Source organism: Erythrolamprus reginae, chromosome 1 (genome assembly GCF_031021105.1).
Source record: "Erythrolamprus reginae isolate rEryReg1 chromosome 1, rEryReg1.hap1, whole genome shotgun sequence".
NCBI lineage: Eukaryota > Metazoa > Chordata > Lepidosauria > Squamata > Dipsadidae > Erythrolamprus > Erythrolamprus reginae.
In genome coordinates this window covers 122,256,811-122,273,395 of record NC_091950.1, presented here as the reverse complement: position 1 = coordinate 122,273,395, position 16,585 = coordinate 122,256,811, and the positions used below count along the sequence as shown (strand labels likewise).

The window sequence follows — 16,585 nt, the reverse complement described above, 5'->3', positions numbered from 1 at the left end:
CGCCATGAAGAGAAAACGGCCGACTTTTCCCTGCTGCCGTTTTCTCTTCATGGCGCAAAGCCACACAGTCCCGGACTCCTCGCCCCAAGGCAGGAGGCGGCGGCGGAGGAGAGTGGGCGGGCAATGGGGCAGGGCGGAGAAGCCAGAGGCGCGTTTGGCCGGAGGCACCGTGGGGAGGCAGGGGCAGGGAGGTGCGGCAGTAGGAGTAAAGGGAGCCGCGGCTGCCCCTGCCTCCCCACGGTGGCAATGGCATCGGGAGTCCTAATAGCGGCGGCGGCGGGAATAGCGGGGGGGGGCCTCTGCAAGTGGAAGCCTCAGCCCTGGAGCCCCCTCGCACCCATGGCTTCTCATCGATGCCTCTGCCTGCCCGATCCGCGGGAGTGCTAATAGCGGTGGCGGCGGCGGGAATAGCGGGGGGGGGCTCCTGCCCGCCGCTGCTATTAGCACTCCCGCGGATCGGGCAGGCAGAGGCATCGACGAGAAGCCATGGGCGCGAGGGGGCTCCAGGGCTGAGGCTTCCACTTGTGGCTGTCCCCGCCCGCCCGATCCTTCCCTCCGGCTTTTTTGGGGTGCGGCTTCTTCCACAGCGGTGGCTGCAGCGCCGCTGGCGATCCGGCCGCTAGCCGCTCCAAGCGCTGTGGGAACGCCCACCCCTCTCACAGTCCCGTCCCGGGCTGTCAGTAAAGGGGCTGCTTGCTCGGAACATTCAAACTAAGGGAAACCTTCGCTGGCCTCCACAGAGAAGAAAGGAAGAGAGAGAACGAGAGAGAGCAACAGAGAGAGAGAGAGAGTGAGAAAGAACAAGAGAGAGAAAGCATGAAAGAGAGAGAAAGAAAATAAGAGAGAACAAGAGAGAGAGAGACTAAGAGAGAGAGAAAGAAAAGAGAGAGAGAGAGAAAATAAGAGAATGAGAGAGAGCAACAGAGAGAGAGAAAGAACAAAAAGCACGAGAGAAGAAAAGCAAGAGAGAAAAAGAGATAGCAAGAGATACTGAAAGAAAGCAAGAGAGAGAGAGAAAAAAAGATAGCAAGAGAGACAGGAAGAGGAAAGGAGAGAGAGAGAGAAATGAGAACAAAAAGGGGAGGAGAAATGAGAAAATGATTGAGGCAGAGAATGAGAGGAGAGAGAAACAAAAGAGAGAGAGAGGGGTGATTCTTGAAGCATATGGTAAAAAGCACCCAAATAATAAGAAAAAACCCCCAGCCCTCACCTGTTTTTGAAAAGAATAAAAGAGAATTAAACCCCAGCCCTCACCTGGTTTTGGAAATGGTTGGAGTGTGTATACATACACACACATAAGGGGGGGAGAGAGACAGGGATGGAAAAAGAGGAGAAGTGAAAGGGAGAAGGAATGAGGGAAAAAGGGAGGAAGAGAGAGAAATGAGAAACATGAGAGAGAAAAGGGGGAAAGACAGGAGAAGTACCCATAAATGAGACAGCGGTATAAATTTCAGGAGGGATGATTGATGATTGACTGTATTTATAAGGGGATGTTACATGGGATTATATATATGAGGGGGTTATTTATTTATGTATGTATGTATGTATGTATGTATGTATGTATGTATGTATGTATGTATGTATGTATGTATTTATTTATTTATTTATTTATTTATTTATTTATTTATTTATTTATTAGATTTGTGTCATTTTGGTTGGTGGTGTGCCCCAGGATTTTGTAAATGTAAAAAGTGTGCCGCGGCTCAAAAAAGGTTGAAAATCACTGCCCTAATACAACCTTAATTTACCGTATATGCTATCATTGTTCATATTATAATCTATAAAATCCCAAGTATTCATTGAAATGCCTTATAGACAGTATTCACTCACCATGCTTAACCAGATCAATTAATCATAGCAGCCAAATCTGCATAAAGTGCTATGTTTGCATAGTGTTGGAAACTGATGTACTTTTGTGGTTCAGCAAATTGTGAGTATTAGAAGTGTGGCCTCCATGGCATTGACTGCTTAGCACCTCATGATTCATTGACCATATGGACCATATGGGGCTTTACTTTGCACTCATCACACAGCCTGCTCTTTATCTATGATAGGGGGTCCCCCCCCCCCGGGCCATGGCCCACTACCGGGTAATCCTGTGCATGTGCTCTCCATTTGCATGAGCAGGGGGTATGTGTGTCTGCTGCTCACACAAATGGAGCTGTAAGTGTGCTTTCCCGTGCTATCCCCTCTCCCCCACTCACCAGTCTGCAAAGCTGCAACGGTTGAGAAACCTCCATTTATGGGACTCAGTCTCTCTACAGATTCAGGTCATGGTTGTCCCAAAGTGCTTTTTCAAGAGGCAACTGGACTTTCTGGTTTTTCTTTGAAAACATTTCACTTCTCATCCAAGAAGCGTCTTTAGAGTTGAAGTCCAGTTGCCTCTTGAAAAAGCACCTTTGGTATGAACTAGGAGTCTCATAATTTCAGGTTACTCCCTCCTGCCTTTCTTCCAAATGCATGGGATCCTTGCTCTCTCCCATATAGGATTACATTAGATCAGCGTTTCCCAACCGGTGTGCCGCGGCACACTGGTGTGCCGCGGCGAGAGGCGGCGGAGGAGAGTGGGCGGATCGGGCGGGCAATGGGGCAGGGGGCAGAAGCCAGGGGCGCGTTTGGCCGGGAGTCCGGGACTGTGTGGCTTTGCGCCATGAAGAGAAAACGGCCGACTTTTCCCTGCTGCCGTTTTCTCTTCATGGCGCAAAGCCACACAGTCCCGGACTCCTCGCCCCAAGGCAGGAGGCGGCGGCGGAGGAGAGTGGGCGGGCAATGGGGCAGGGCGGAGAAGCCAGAGGCGCGTTTGGCCGGAGGCACCGTGGGGAGGCAGGGGCAGGGAGGTGCGGCAGTAGGAGTAAAGGGAGCCGCGGCTGCCCCTGCCTCCCCACGGTGGCAATGGCATCGGGAGTCCTAATAGCGGCGGCGGCGGGAATAGCGGGGGGGGGCCCTGCAAGTGGAAGCCTCAGCCCTGGAGCCCCCTCGCACCCATGGCTTCTCATCGATGCCTCTGCCTGCCCGATCCGCGGGAGTGCTAATAGCGGTGGCGGCGGCGGGAATAGCGGGGGGGGGCTCCTGCCCGCCGCTGCTATTAGCACTCCCGCGGATCGGGCAGGCAGAGGCATCGACGAGAAGCCATGGGCGCGAGGGGGCTCCAGGGCTGAGGCTTCCACTTGTGGCTGTCCCCCGCCCGCCCGATCCTTCCCTCCGGCTTTTTTGGGGTGCGGCTTCTTCCACAGCGGTGGCTGCAGCGCCGCTGGCGATCCGGCCGCTAGCCGCTCCAAGCGCTGTGGGAACGCCCACCCCTCTCACAGTCCCGTCCCGGGCTGTCAGTAAAGGGGCTGCTTGCTCGGAACATTCAAACTAAGGGAAACCTTCGCTGGCCTCCACAGAGAAGAAAGGAAGAGAGAGAACGAGAGAGAGCAACAGAGAGAGAGAGAGAGTGAGAAAGAACAAGAGAGAGAAAGCATGAAAGAGAGAGAAAGAAAATAAGAGAGAACAAGAGAGAGAGAGACTAAGAGAGAAAGAAAAGAGAGAGAGAGAGAAAATAAGAGAATGAGAGAGAGCAACAGAGAGAGAGAAAGAACAAAAAGCACGAGAGAAGAAAAGCAAGAGAGAAAAAGAGATAGCAAGAGATACTGAAAGAAAGCAAGAGAGAGAGAGAAAAAAAGATAGCAAGAGAGACAGGAAGAGGAAAGGAGAGAGAGAGAGAAATGAGAACAAAAAGGGGAGGAGAAATGAGAAAATGATTGAGGCAGAGAATGAGAGGAGAGAGAAACAAAAGAGAGAGAGAGGGGTGATTCTTGAAGCATATGGTAAAAAGCACCCAAATAATAAGAAAAAACCCCCAGCCCTCACCTGTTTTTGAAAAGAATAAAAGAGAATTAAACCCCAGCCCTCACCTGGTTTTGGAAATGGTTGGAGTGTGTATACATACACACACATAAGGGGGGGAGAGAGACAGGGATGGAAAAAGAGGAGAAGTGAAAGGGAGAAGGAATGAGGGAAAAAGGGAGGAAGAGAGAGAAATGAGAAACATGAGAGAGAAAAGGGGGAAAGACAGGAGAAGTACCCATAAATGAGACAGCGGTATAAATTTCAGGAGGGATGATTGATGATTGACTGTATTTATAAGGGGATGTTACATGGGATTATATATATGAGGGGGTTATTTATTTATTTATTTATGTATGTATGTATGTATGTATGTATGTATGTATGTATGTATGTATGTATGTATGTATGTATGTATTTATTTATTTATTAGATTTGTGTCATTTTGGTTGGTGGTGTGCCCCAGGATTTTGTAAATGTAAAAAGTGTGCCGCGGCTCAAAAAAGGTTGAAAATCACTGCATTAGATTACTATGGAGTTGGAAGGGATCTTGTAGGTCATCTAGTCCACCCCCCCCCCCCCGAAGCAGGAGTCCTTTCACCATTTCAGACAAATGGCCGTCCAATCTCCTCTTGAAAGTCTCAAGTGCATAAGTGCGCCAGCGTGCCTTCCGTCCCGTCCTAATATCACTTTTATGTTTATCCCTAATGTTCTTCTTATCTTCTATTGATGTATATTACTTTGATTTATCCTCTCAAACCTACATTATATACTACAGTAATTACATTAATGTTAATGTAATGTATTACATTATGTACTAGACGAAATAAATAAACAAACAAACAAACAATGGAGTGTTGGTGCCCCCACAGCTCCATAGGCAGCTGTTCCACTGTTTGATATAAGGATATAAGATTGATGCTAAATTTACCAATATGCACTGCCCCTTCCACGTGATATGGAATGTTCCCAAGGCCTTTTCAGAAATCATCTTCCCAGGTTTTAATTAATAAGTTGGACTAGAAGACCTCCAAGATCCCTTCAAAATTCGTTATTTTGTTTTTTGGCAATACGCTACACCTTGAATTATTGCCTCTGTAGTCTTGTGCAGTACTCTGAGAACAGCCACTGGAAAAAATAATATTGTAAATGGGGGGGGGGGGAGTGATAGTCAAGACTTAAGAACATAACAGGATCTAGGTGAACTCTTTCACCTATTCTTCTTGGTGAGAAAGTTGATAACAAGCAACATGGTACATTCTCTATCAATGTGCAAGTGAAAAGACAGCTCCCTCAGCCAGATTAAAATTTTCTTTCCCTTTACTATTAGTTCCTTATCTTCAAAAATCCTTGCTCTTCCTTTCAAACAATATGTATTTGCCCATTCTTATCTCAGCATCCCATGAATATATCACTGCCTCTAGGTTTTGCCACTGTAAATATATCACTATTGGGCTCTCAGTTCCCCTTCATATAGCCAGTTGCAAGGTTATGTGTTTTAAATGTCTTTTAACACAGCCATTTTGCAAATCTGAAGGTAAAGGAGGAACAAGGGATACATGCAGCCTGATCAGGCCAATTCCAATAACAACTAGTCATGCAATATCTGAAATGGTATCATAATAATTTCATACTGTGCAGTTGTCGAAGTCTAGAGTAAATAGCTTTGCACAGGGCTTCCAGCCTATCTTTAGTTTAACCTCCATGAACTGATTCAGAACATAGTAAAAAGAGTATTTGTGACTCTCCCAAAATCAATTCTCAAATACTGTATTAATACTGTATCATCTTTTTTGCGAAATGTTAAGGAATCAATCATTTCAATCCTTTTATTGCTGTTTTTCCTCTGAATTGCAGTATTCTGGACTGTTGCAAATTTGAATGCACAGTAATCCAAAAGTTACTTTAAATCTATCTTTGAAGGCTGTTCCTGTGGTTGAAGTTCACCCCTGCTGAAAGATTGATTATAGATGTCTGCTATAACTTCATTATACTGTACTTAGTAATCAAATTTAACAAGATCAAACCAACATTGTTGTTCTCCATGTTCCACATTCTCTGTAATTGCACATTTGAAATTTCACTGGAAGTTCCTTGCAAATGTAAATATCAATAGCTAACAACGTAAAGTATATTTATATACATGCTTCTTAACTTTAAATTATATGAATGCATCTATGGTGATATAAAAACAATATTGTTTATCCATAGTGCATTAGGGGGAAAAAGAAATTTCTCATAAATTAGTTCAGAACTTCTGGAAGTTTTACGACCTACAGGGATGAAGAAATAAATAAAAATGAAAAATGATTCAAGAGAGGTAATGTATGGTTGTTTCCAAAGAAGTACGGTATGTTTGTTTTTGTAAAAACAAAAGAATTGTGCCAGTCACATTTACTCATTTTATATCCTTTTAGAGAAAATTCATTCTGAAATCTCAGAGATTAATGACTAGAAAATCCAGTATTTATGCATATAGTGGGTTCTACAAATATTAAGAAAAAATGGGATGTTATTCCCCTAATAACATTAAGTATAGCCTATTACCATTAGTACTAGTAGTATTACCGGTAATATTCTTAGTACTTATAGTATTAGTTTTATATTAGTATTAATATTAGTATTTGCCGGATTATCATTGTGTTGTACCTTATGATTCTTGATGGATGTATCTTTACTTTTAGGTACACTGAGAGCATATGCACCAAGACAAATTCTATTCTATTCGTGCAATGGTTTCTGCTTTCTTTTAAACAAGAAAAAGTAACATTTCTTAGTATTTTATTTATTTTAATATAGGAGACTATTTCCTTTTTACTGTGAGTTCATTTTCCAAATAAGACTGGAGGAAAAAAGACTATACAAACTTTCTAGCTAAATCACGTTGGCAGGTGCTTTATAATAAGCTGTGATGTACCAATATCCCATCGTCAACTGATGTAATGCATTCTTTAGGTGACAGTCAGGAATTCCATTCTTTCTATTTATCTGAAAGCAGAAGCTCAGCAATGAGACACTCATGTCCTTATGTCTTTCTTTTTCCTACAAGGGGCTTCATTTTAATGCTACTTATGGAAGGTTCCATCAAACTTTTTATCATAGCACAGAGCTCATATTGATGGATATTAAGTCATTTGTTTCTTTATAAAGTTGAGCCCTAGATATGAGTATAAATGCCCCAACCAAATTGGCCACGCCGAACTGATGCTTCCCTTTGCTGAACTTTCATGGCATTCAGTCTATCTTCTTGACTTGGGAAGGTATCAAGATGGGGAGCAATTTTCTGAAATTTTGGCATGTGCCATTGTGAATCTATCTTCACAGGGATTTGATATTTATTCAACATTGTCAAACGGGTCTCGTATCCCTTCTCTCGTTTTTTCAAATGTTTCTTCTGCTTAAGATGCATGTTAGCTTTCCGTTGCTCCTGCAGCCACTGTTCACTGAACTTATGTTGAAGGATCTCTGTTATGGGTGTAGCAGGAGGATATGGCTTCCCATAGGTCATGCCATCGTGAAGATGAGATACATCTTGGTGGAAGATTTTGCCAATCACAGTTGGCTTGCAGTGAAGCTCATGGTGCTGGCGATATAGACAGTGTTCTTTTGCAGTGAAAAGACCAGCCTTAATTCCATTACTGTTCATGTGAATAAAATCTTTGGGTATTTCTTTCTTTTTGATAACACAAGGTGGTATAACTTGCCAGTGCCCTATGGCTTCAGGGACTCCTCCCTCAGTCCCATGTGCAGTTAGGCCATACGCAAAACTGGCTCCTGGAATCTTTGCGCACCTTCTACGGGTTCTTCCTAGTTCTGGCTTTAAGATAAGGGGATTCTGGAACATGCTGTTTCTGACAAGCCCAATTCTTTCATTTTCTGTCCCTGGTTGAATATTAGCGTTGGTCAGAGGCAGAAGCGGTGGTGGACAAATGTCACTAACACTAGCCCTCTTCTTTAATTTCTCAAGGTACCTTTTCACAAACGTACTCATTGCTCTTCACCACAGTCAAATCGACACTTGTGCTTTCATATCTGTCTTTGCAAATATTTGATCCAGATGTCTGTAGGTGTGTGTATAGCATGAAGTGTGACATCATAAACCATACAAAGGTAATTGTGATTCACCATGTCATCAGGCCAGTAAAAAATAAGATATCTCTGTGTCTATGCCTTAGAGACTGGAAGAGAAACTATAATCAAGGTAAAGAGTTACAGGAAGCCATTTTATTTCATGTTCATTAAGAAAAAAATAGATTTATTAATTCTGTTTCTGGGGAAAGGGATCCTTTGTTTCTAGAATATTTTTTATACCTTCTAAGTTTTGCCCAAGTGGACTCCCTAGTCACTGTCATGGGCTGCAATGCCTACTGGCTTCAAATGTATATTCTATCTATATGTATCTCAAATATCTGAAAGTTGAATAGATAGAAGGAACTTATAAGTACAGTATAGTCCCCAATTTGCTGATTTTTTTAAAAAAAGCTTATTTGGTCAGACTTTTGCAACACCTAAATCAGCTTTAGCCATCTAATAATCTTCAAGAACTCATATTAAAAGCAACTGAGACCAAATTAAATCAGACATTAAAAAACTTGAAAGATAAGTGTGAGGTAAAAATCTTTATAAATGTTCTTGCTAGATGGTTTAAGCAATAGTTTGTGAAATCCCAGTACACATTCAGATATTAATTAATTTTGGAAGATAAATATGACACATCACCATAAAAACAATTTCAGCTTTTAAAAGCAATATATGTTGCCCAATCAAATATGCCCTATATAAGATCAAAGGGGGGGGGGGGAGGTAAAGGAAATCGGTATACACAGTTTTATGCTTGACTACATTTTGTTCTTCAATTCAAAGAGCATATTTAATGCAATAGTTTCAATAGTAAACACGCCGAAAGCTCTGCAGTTATGGAAAAAATCCTAAATCCTTTGCTTTAGAGAAAAAAATGATTCTTTTAAAATAAAGGCTTTCTTCTCTGTATAAGATTTCTAAGGGATTATTTACAAGAGTCATGGAAAGCCAGTAGCAGAATCAGGATTACTTCTTTATCCTAAAAGCATCTATCTACCACTTTTAAGTGGATCAATGGCATAAGCGCTGTAAAGAAGGGAGGGGTTTTAAAGTGTTTTTTTTCCAGCATTGCTTTCCCCGTCCAAAAGCCTTTCATCCATATAAACTGCCATTTTGCGCCCCCACCGCCCACCGCCCACCCCTCCCAATATATACATATATTGCAAGCTTCGAGGTAAGCAGGGCTCCCGAGCTGCAATTGTTGGGAACTGGTTCAATAAGAAGCGCCTTCTGCAGAAATCAATAGAGCTGGTTGTGCTATTGAAGAGAGAGGGGAAGCACGAGCCCATTCAATTACTGTATTTGGGGAATTAAATTTCCCCTCTTCCCCCTTTTCCTTGATTGGTAAACCGTTCAAAGTCAATATGATTTACATTATGCTTGTACATAAAAAACAACAACAACCTTACACACACACACACACGAACACCGTCACGAAGGAAGCTACTGGAATCATCACCGGCCCTTTTCCCTATCTCGCTCTTCCCCATTTCTTCCACCCTTCTCCCGCCAAATTGCAGCGCAAATATTCGGGGAGGGGGGGCGTTCCCAAAGGCCATCCAGTTCACCCTGCTCGAATGCGTCCCATTCAACCCAGTTGAGGGTTTCTCAACCCTCGTCTGCATCCTCCCCCCCCCCGAACAAACCCCCCAATTCTTACCGTGTCTTTGGAAGTCCCCAGTTTTTTCAGCCCGTCCAAAGGCAGCAGGTCGGCGGAGTCCTTGTGGTTGAACTGAACGGCCTGCTTCATCCGCCTCTGCTGTCGGAGGGCTGCGGCTTCCCTCACGTCCATGTCCTTCCTATCGGTCAGCAGCCCCGAGTAAAACATCTCGCCGGGCTCCCTCAGCGCCGGCCAGGCAAGGCCTCAGCTTCCCTGCTACAACCCAGCTACAGCGGCGGCCACCACCACCGCCGTCGCTCCTTCTTCCGACGCCCGGACGGGCTGCGAGCGGGAGCGCTTTATAGCAGGGGCTCTCCGCCCGCGTGACGAGCGCCGCCAGCAGGTGCCCCCGCCGGTGCGGCGGCTGCAGCGCTGAGGAAAGGCTGAGCTGGCCTCGTGCGGTATAGCGGCCCTCCGTCCACCCACGCGCGCCGCCGGCCGAAGACGCGGGGCCGCCCGCTGTGCTTCGCAAGTAGCAGGCTTCCCCGGGGAAAGTGAGACGACCGGCTCCTTTGGCAAATAAAAGCCACCATGCACCTCCTCGCCGGTTACCGTCCCAGTGAGGAAAGGAAGCTGCATTTTATTTCTAAATAAAGGGAGGTGACTCTGTTGTTAAGGGTAAACATGCATGGTGAGTATCATACTATATGCTGCATAGAGACAAAGCCGGCAGCTGTAGATGTATAACGAGTAAGATTAGATCGGCTTTTCCTTCTCCAAAGTGAGAGTGGGATATTGCCCATTATCTATAGTTTAATGAAAAGAAGGACCAGGGGAGACATGAGAGCAGCGTTCCAGTATCTCAGGGGTGGCCACAAAGAAGAGGGAGTCAAGCTATTCTCCAAAGCACCTGAGGGTAGGACAAGAGGCAATGGGTGGAAACTAAACAAGGAGAGAAGCAACTTAGAACTAAGGAAAAAATTTCCTGACAGTTAGAACAATTGAGTGGAATGGCTTGCCTCCAGAAGTTGTAAGCAGGGGGTTGGACTAGAAGACATCCAAGGTCCCTTCAGATTTTGTTGTTATCTCCTGGACCAACAATCCCTATTCAGTCACTCATAGCAATAGCATTAGCAATAGCATTTAGACTTATATACCGCTTTACATGGCTTGGGACTAGGTTATCTCTTGCCGGTCATATGTACCCAACCCACTAAAGCAGGGAGGCAAGGAATGTTGTAAGTTCTGTCCCTTAAGGAGATACAAACTCGATTGCAGAAAATATGACTTCAGCAACGGAGTGGTCAATGCCTGGAATGCTCTACCCCAGAGGTCCCCAACCTTTTTTGCACCAGGGACCGGCTTTAAGCTAGACCAGTTTTCCACGGCCCGGTGGGGGGGGGGACTTTGGTCAAATGGGGGTGGGGTTATGGAGGGGTGGAGCTTAGTGACGCAGCCCTCCACACTTCTCCACAGGGCGGGGAGAATCAGGAGGCTCCTTTGGCGGCTGGGGGCTGCCTGGCTTTGTGATTTTGCCTGGGGAGGGGGAGTTAGGAAGGTCCTACTTCTCCCCCCCCAGCCAAAAATTCAAAGCCTATCTGCTGGATACGGGCGATGAGTGGGACAGAGCGGCGCGGAAGCCTCTTGCAGCAGCTGCCACAGCCACCGGCTTCGGCGCCGCTCGTCCCGCTCATCGCCCGTATCCAGCAGATAGGCTTTGAGTTTTTGGCTGGGGGGGGGGAGAAGTAGGACCTTCCTAACTCCCCCCCAGCCAAAATCACAAAGCCAGGCAGCCCCCAGCCGCCAAAGGAGCCTCCTGATTCTCCCCGCCCTGCCCGACGCCCCACCCTGTCCTGCATAATGTCCTCTGCCGGGAGGGCAGCGCCGCCGCGGACCGGCTGGAAAACCCCAACGGCCCGGTCCTGGTCCGCGGACCGGCTGTTGGGGACCTCTGCTCTACCCGACTCTGGTTTCTTCTCCAAACCCCCAAAACTTTAGAATGTCTACAGTCAACCTCACCCCATTCCTAAAAGGGGTCTAAAGGGTGTGCACAAGTGCACCAATATACCTACTGCCCCTGTCCTAATATCCCCACGTATTCGTAATCATTTCATGTATTCATAACCATATTTATATATTTTGTTTGTTTACACTTCTATGCCATCCAATATGTTGTTATCTTTGTATGTATTCACAATCATGTTTATACTTTTTCTATAATCTTATATATGCTTGATTAAATAAAACAAAACAAAATAAAATAAATCTGGCAGGACTCAGAAGGGCCTTCTCTGTGGTAGTTCCCTCTCTCTGGATATCATCCCTCCAGAGATTAGACTGGCCCCTACACTGACACTCATTTGGAAGATCTTGAAAATGAGGTTCTGCTAGCAGAACTAGAAGAGCTCATTAAATGGCTGATATGAATGTGTGTTGTGGGGGGGGGGGGTATTTATTATTATTATTATTATTTCTTTTATATTGTTTATATGTCCTTGTAAGCTGCCTTGAGTTGCCTGCCATGTGCGAGTAGGCAGAGATATAAATTTTGTAAATAAATAACTAAAATACTGTAAATCTAACTGCAAACGCATAAACATGGGTGTCATTTAAGGCCCCATTAAGTACCTACATCATTTGGACGTTCATTTGTAGATTAGGGCTATATAACATCCTCCACATCTGCTAAGGCTTCTAATCAGGGATCTTTGCATGAGATCTTTTGGGAATGAAATGTCTGATTTATCATGTTGGCAATTAGAAGGGGAAGGAGGAAGCTTTCATCTCATTTTGAGATACAGTACTGCTGATCAATATGTTAGCCATTTTTTCCCCAGAAAGAGTTTAAGCAGGAATCGGGACTGTCGGTTAATATGGAAAAATCAGAGATTATGTGTTTAAATATAGATCCGAGAGAACAGATAGAAATTAGGAAAGAATCAGGGTTGAAATTAGGACTTAAAAAAATAAAATATTTGGGAATTTGGTTATTAAAAAACCCAGTGAAAATGGAAGAGATTAATTATAGAATAACATGGAGGAAAATGTTGAAACAGATGAGGAGCTGGAAAGATAAAAAGCTAAGGAGACTCTCTAAAATAAGAGCTTTAAAAATGATGATAGCTCCCAAGATGATGTACCTATTTCAGGTGCTATCGGGGGGGTTATCGGTATGTAAGGTTAAAGAGTGGGACAAAAAATTAAATTATTGGATTGAAGAAGATAAGAGACCAAGAATAAGAAAAAAGTGGTTAATTGCGAATGAAAAAGAGGGGGGATGGGGAGTTCCATGTTTGGAGCTGTATAGGGAAGCTTTTCAAATGGAAAGGTTAATGGAGTTGCAATTAAGTGAAAATAAATGGGCGAAATTGGAAAAACAGATAAACGGGATGAACAATAGAGAATTAATTTTTAGGAAGTGGAATAGGAGAGATATAGGTAAATTAATAGGCCCAATGAAAGGGACTATGGAAATTTGGAAAAAATGGCAAGGGAAAATAGGATTATATAAATCTAAACTGTCATCGCTTTATGTAATAAATAGAGAAAACGAAATTAACTTAAATAGGGTTATAGGAGAGTTGAAGGGAAGAGGGATAACTAAGATAGAACAGTTATACGAGAAGGATGGCAGGCCAAGTAGAAATCGTATAGAATGGTGGTTAGGTAAGGGAAGGTGGCTACAAATAAATGCAATATGTAAATATCTAAATGAAAGGGAGAATAAAGAAGTATTATGGCGGGAGGAGACAGGGTTAGAGAAAATAATAAGAGAAAAAAGTGAGGGGATAAAGGCGCAAGCAACTAATATATACAAACTGCTAGTGCAGTCAGATGGGGACACGATTGATGGATTGACTAAATGGTGACAAAATGAGATATTAGTAGAGGTACAAGAAATGGAAAATATAGTAGAAGATATAAGGAAAATTAAAAATACAAGAATTAGGGAAATGAGAAGGAAAATATTACATAAGTGGTATTTTACTCCCGTTCAATTTGCACATTTTCAGCAGAATGTCAGGGGGAATTGTTGGCATGGTTGTCAAGATAAAGGAGTGTTTATGCATATGTTTTGGGAATGCCCGATAGTGCAGGAATTTTGGCAAAAAGTGAAAGAGGATATCAATGGAATGTTAAATATACAATGGACAATCACTAAGGAAATGGCAGTACTAGTAAAAAGCAAGGACTCCAACCTTCCCTTCATGGGGAAGGTTGTCGAGAAGGTGGTGGCACTCCAGCTCCAGCGGTCCTTGGAAGAAGCCGATTATCTAGGTCCCCAGCAGTCGGGCTTCAGGCCCGGTTACAGCACGGAAACCGCTTTGGTCGCGTTGATGGATGATCTCTGGCGGGCCCGGGACAGGGGTTTATCCTCTGTCCTGGTGCTCCTCGATCTCTCAGCGGCTTTCGATACCATCGACCATGGTATCCTTCTGCACCGGTTGGAGGGGTTGGGGGTGGGAGGCACTGTGCTTCAGTGGTTCTCCTCCTACCTCTCTGGCCGGTCGCAGTCGGTGTTAGTGGGGGGTCAGAGGTCGACTCCGAGGTCTCTCCCTTGTGGAGTACCCCAGGGGTCGGTCCTCTCCCCCTTGCTATTTAACATCTACATGAAACCGCTGGGTGAGATCATCCAAGGACATGGGGTGAGGTATCATCAATATGCCGATGATACCCAGCTTTACATCTCCACCCCATGCCCAGTCAACGAAGCGGTGGAAGTGATGTGCCGGTGCCTGGAGGCTGTTGGGGCCTGGATGGGTGTCAACAGACTCAAGCTCAACCCGGATAAGACGGAGTGGCTGTGGGTTTTGCCTCCCAAGGACAATCCCATCTGTCCGTCCATTACCCTGGGGGGGGAATCATTGACCCCCTCAGAGAGGGTCCGCAACTTGGGCGTCCTCCTCGATCCACAGCTCACATTAGAGAACCACCTTTCAGCTGTGGCGAGGGGGGCGTTTGCCCAGGTTCGCCTGGTGCACCAGTTGCGGCCCTATCTGGACCGGGACTCATTACTCACAGTCACTCATGCCCTCATCACCTCGAGGTTCGACTACTGTAATGCTCTCTACATGGGGCTACCTTTGAAAAGTGTTCGGAAACTTCAGATCGTGCAGAATGCAGCTGCGAGAGCAGTCATGGGCTTACCCAGGTATGCCCATGTTTCACCATCACTCCGCAGTCTGCATTGGCTGCCGATCAGTTTCCGGTCACAATTCAAAGTGTTGGTTATGACCTTTAAAGCCCTTCATGGCACTGGACCAGAATATCTCCGAGACCGCCTTCTGCCGCACGAATCCCAGCGACCGATTCGGTCCCACAGAGTGGGCCTCCTCCGGGTCCCGTCAACTAAACAATGCCGGTTGGTGGGCCCCAGGGGGAGAGCCTTCTCTGTGGCGGCACCGGCCCTCTGGAACCAACTCCCCCCGGAGATCAGAACTGCCCCTACTCTTCCTGCCTTCCGTAAACTCCTCAAAACCCACCTTTGCCGTCAGGCATGGGGAAACTAAACATCTCCGCCTGGGCACGTTGAAGTTATATATGGTATGCCTGTATGTGTGTATGTTAGTATAGGGGATTTTCTTAAACTTATAATATTTTAATTAATTGGATTTTATTGGATTGTTTTTCACTTGTTGTGAGCCGCCCCGAGTCTTCGGAGAGGGGCGGCATACAAATCCAAATAATAAATAAATAAATAAATAAATGCGATGGGAGAATTTAGAGAAATAAAAAAAGCAGCAGTAGAAAGTGCTCAGGCAGTAATAGTTTTGGGTTGGAAGGATGCGACAAAATGGACAATGCAAAATTGGTATAGGTACATGGTGGATCATATTCAATTTGAAATTATGGAAAAAAGGATAAATTTGGATAATGAAACTGATTTGGGACGGCTGATGGGACGGTGGGACAAGGTAAGACGATATATGACGAGCAGAATCTGAGACCAAGCTACAAGAAATAAACTAGAATCACTCTATAATATGTAGACAGAGATATTGCTCTTGGGTTAAGTGGATTATAAAAGAAATACCCCCAATTTGGTGGTGGGGAATGTGTGTATGTCAGGGTGGTGGGCACAATTCACATTTCACTACGCACTGTTTTATGTTGTGTGATTTTAAATTGTTAAAAATCAATAAAAAAATATTTTTTAAAAAAAGAAAGAAAGTCATCCTTCTCCAGAATGGGTGGTTATTAGATTGGGGGGTTTGGTCTAATTTCCAACCTTCATTACAATAAACATAGACAAATTAACTATTCCCTCTTTATTAGGTTATAACCAGATACTTTTCCATCCCATATCTCATCATTAATCTATAAGCATATCCATAGAACATCAACTTTTCAATCCCGGTGTCAGTAAAAAGGTCCCTAAAGGGTTCCCAGAAATTTTCAAATAAATGTCTTATTTTAATTATGATCAGAAAAAACCAATGCTATATTCCTTCCCTTTACTTCTAATGGTCTTAATTGTTTTATTTTAATTTTGTAATAAAAATTGATTTTTCTTTAATTCTTCTTGATCCTATTGCACAGAGTTAAACATTTTAAAAGTGAACCTTATGGAAATGCCTTTAATCACCAAATAAACCCAGCATCCTATTTTAACTCTATGTTTCTGCACACGCACAAGCATTTAAACAAGCCTTTTTTGTACAACCAACAAGAAAAAATATTCAAGATCATTATTTTGGTTTTTTATTTGTATTTCTCCTTTAATTTTTAAAACTTCACACCATTTTTTGTATATCCAATTTTTGTTTACTTCTGCTTTTATAGTTTTTAATGTTTTAATAACTATAATAATTTAAGACAATTTTTTTCAAAAATATTTATTATTTTATTGGATTGTTATATGCTGCTCCAGAGTCCCGTTATATGAGATGGGCAACCATATAAAGCTTATCAATCAATCAATATGTCCTTTTCCAAATAATTCCCATGATCCATTTTGCATAGGATCCAATTTTGGGACTTTGTCTTGTCAAACTAAATTTGATTCACATCTTTGATTCTCTCATTAGCATCTTTTGAACATAGTTTATCTGTAGAATCAGACTTCATTACTGACAC

At 43.8% G+C, this 16,585-nt stretch overlaps 2 protein-coding genes across 10 annotated transcripts in view; both read right to left on the bottom strand.

The window, feature by feature from the left end:
- Positions 1–9,843, bottom strand: part of NRIP3 (nuclear receptor interacting protein 3) — a 49,026-nt gene extending 39,183 nt beyond the window's left edge. For 7 of the 9 annotated variants that reach the window (XM_070763488.1, XM_070763547.1, XM_070763497.1 and 4 more), the window contains exon 1: positions 9,569–9,843. In XM_070763488.1, the coding sequence (XP_070619589.1) occupies positions 9,569–9,736 (168 nt within the window). In that variant the 5' untranslated portion in view covers positions 9,737–9,843. The remainder of the gene's footprint in view (positions 1–9,568) is intronic. The other 2 variants (XM_070763505.1, XM_070763513.1) reach the window with 1 other exon arrangement.
- Positions 6,986–7,819, bottom strand: LOC139173535 (cilia- and flagella-associated protein 77-like). Its single transcript, XM_070763475.1, has one exon. It carries the CDS (start codon positions 7,817–7,819, stop codon positions 6,986–6,988), a length of 834 nt encoding a protein of 277 aa, XP_070619576.1.
- Positions 9,844–16,585: the final 6,742 nt, after the last annotated feature.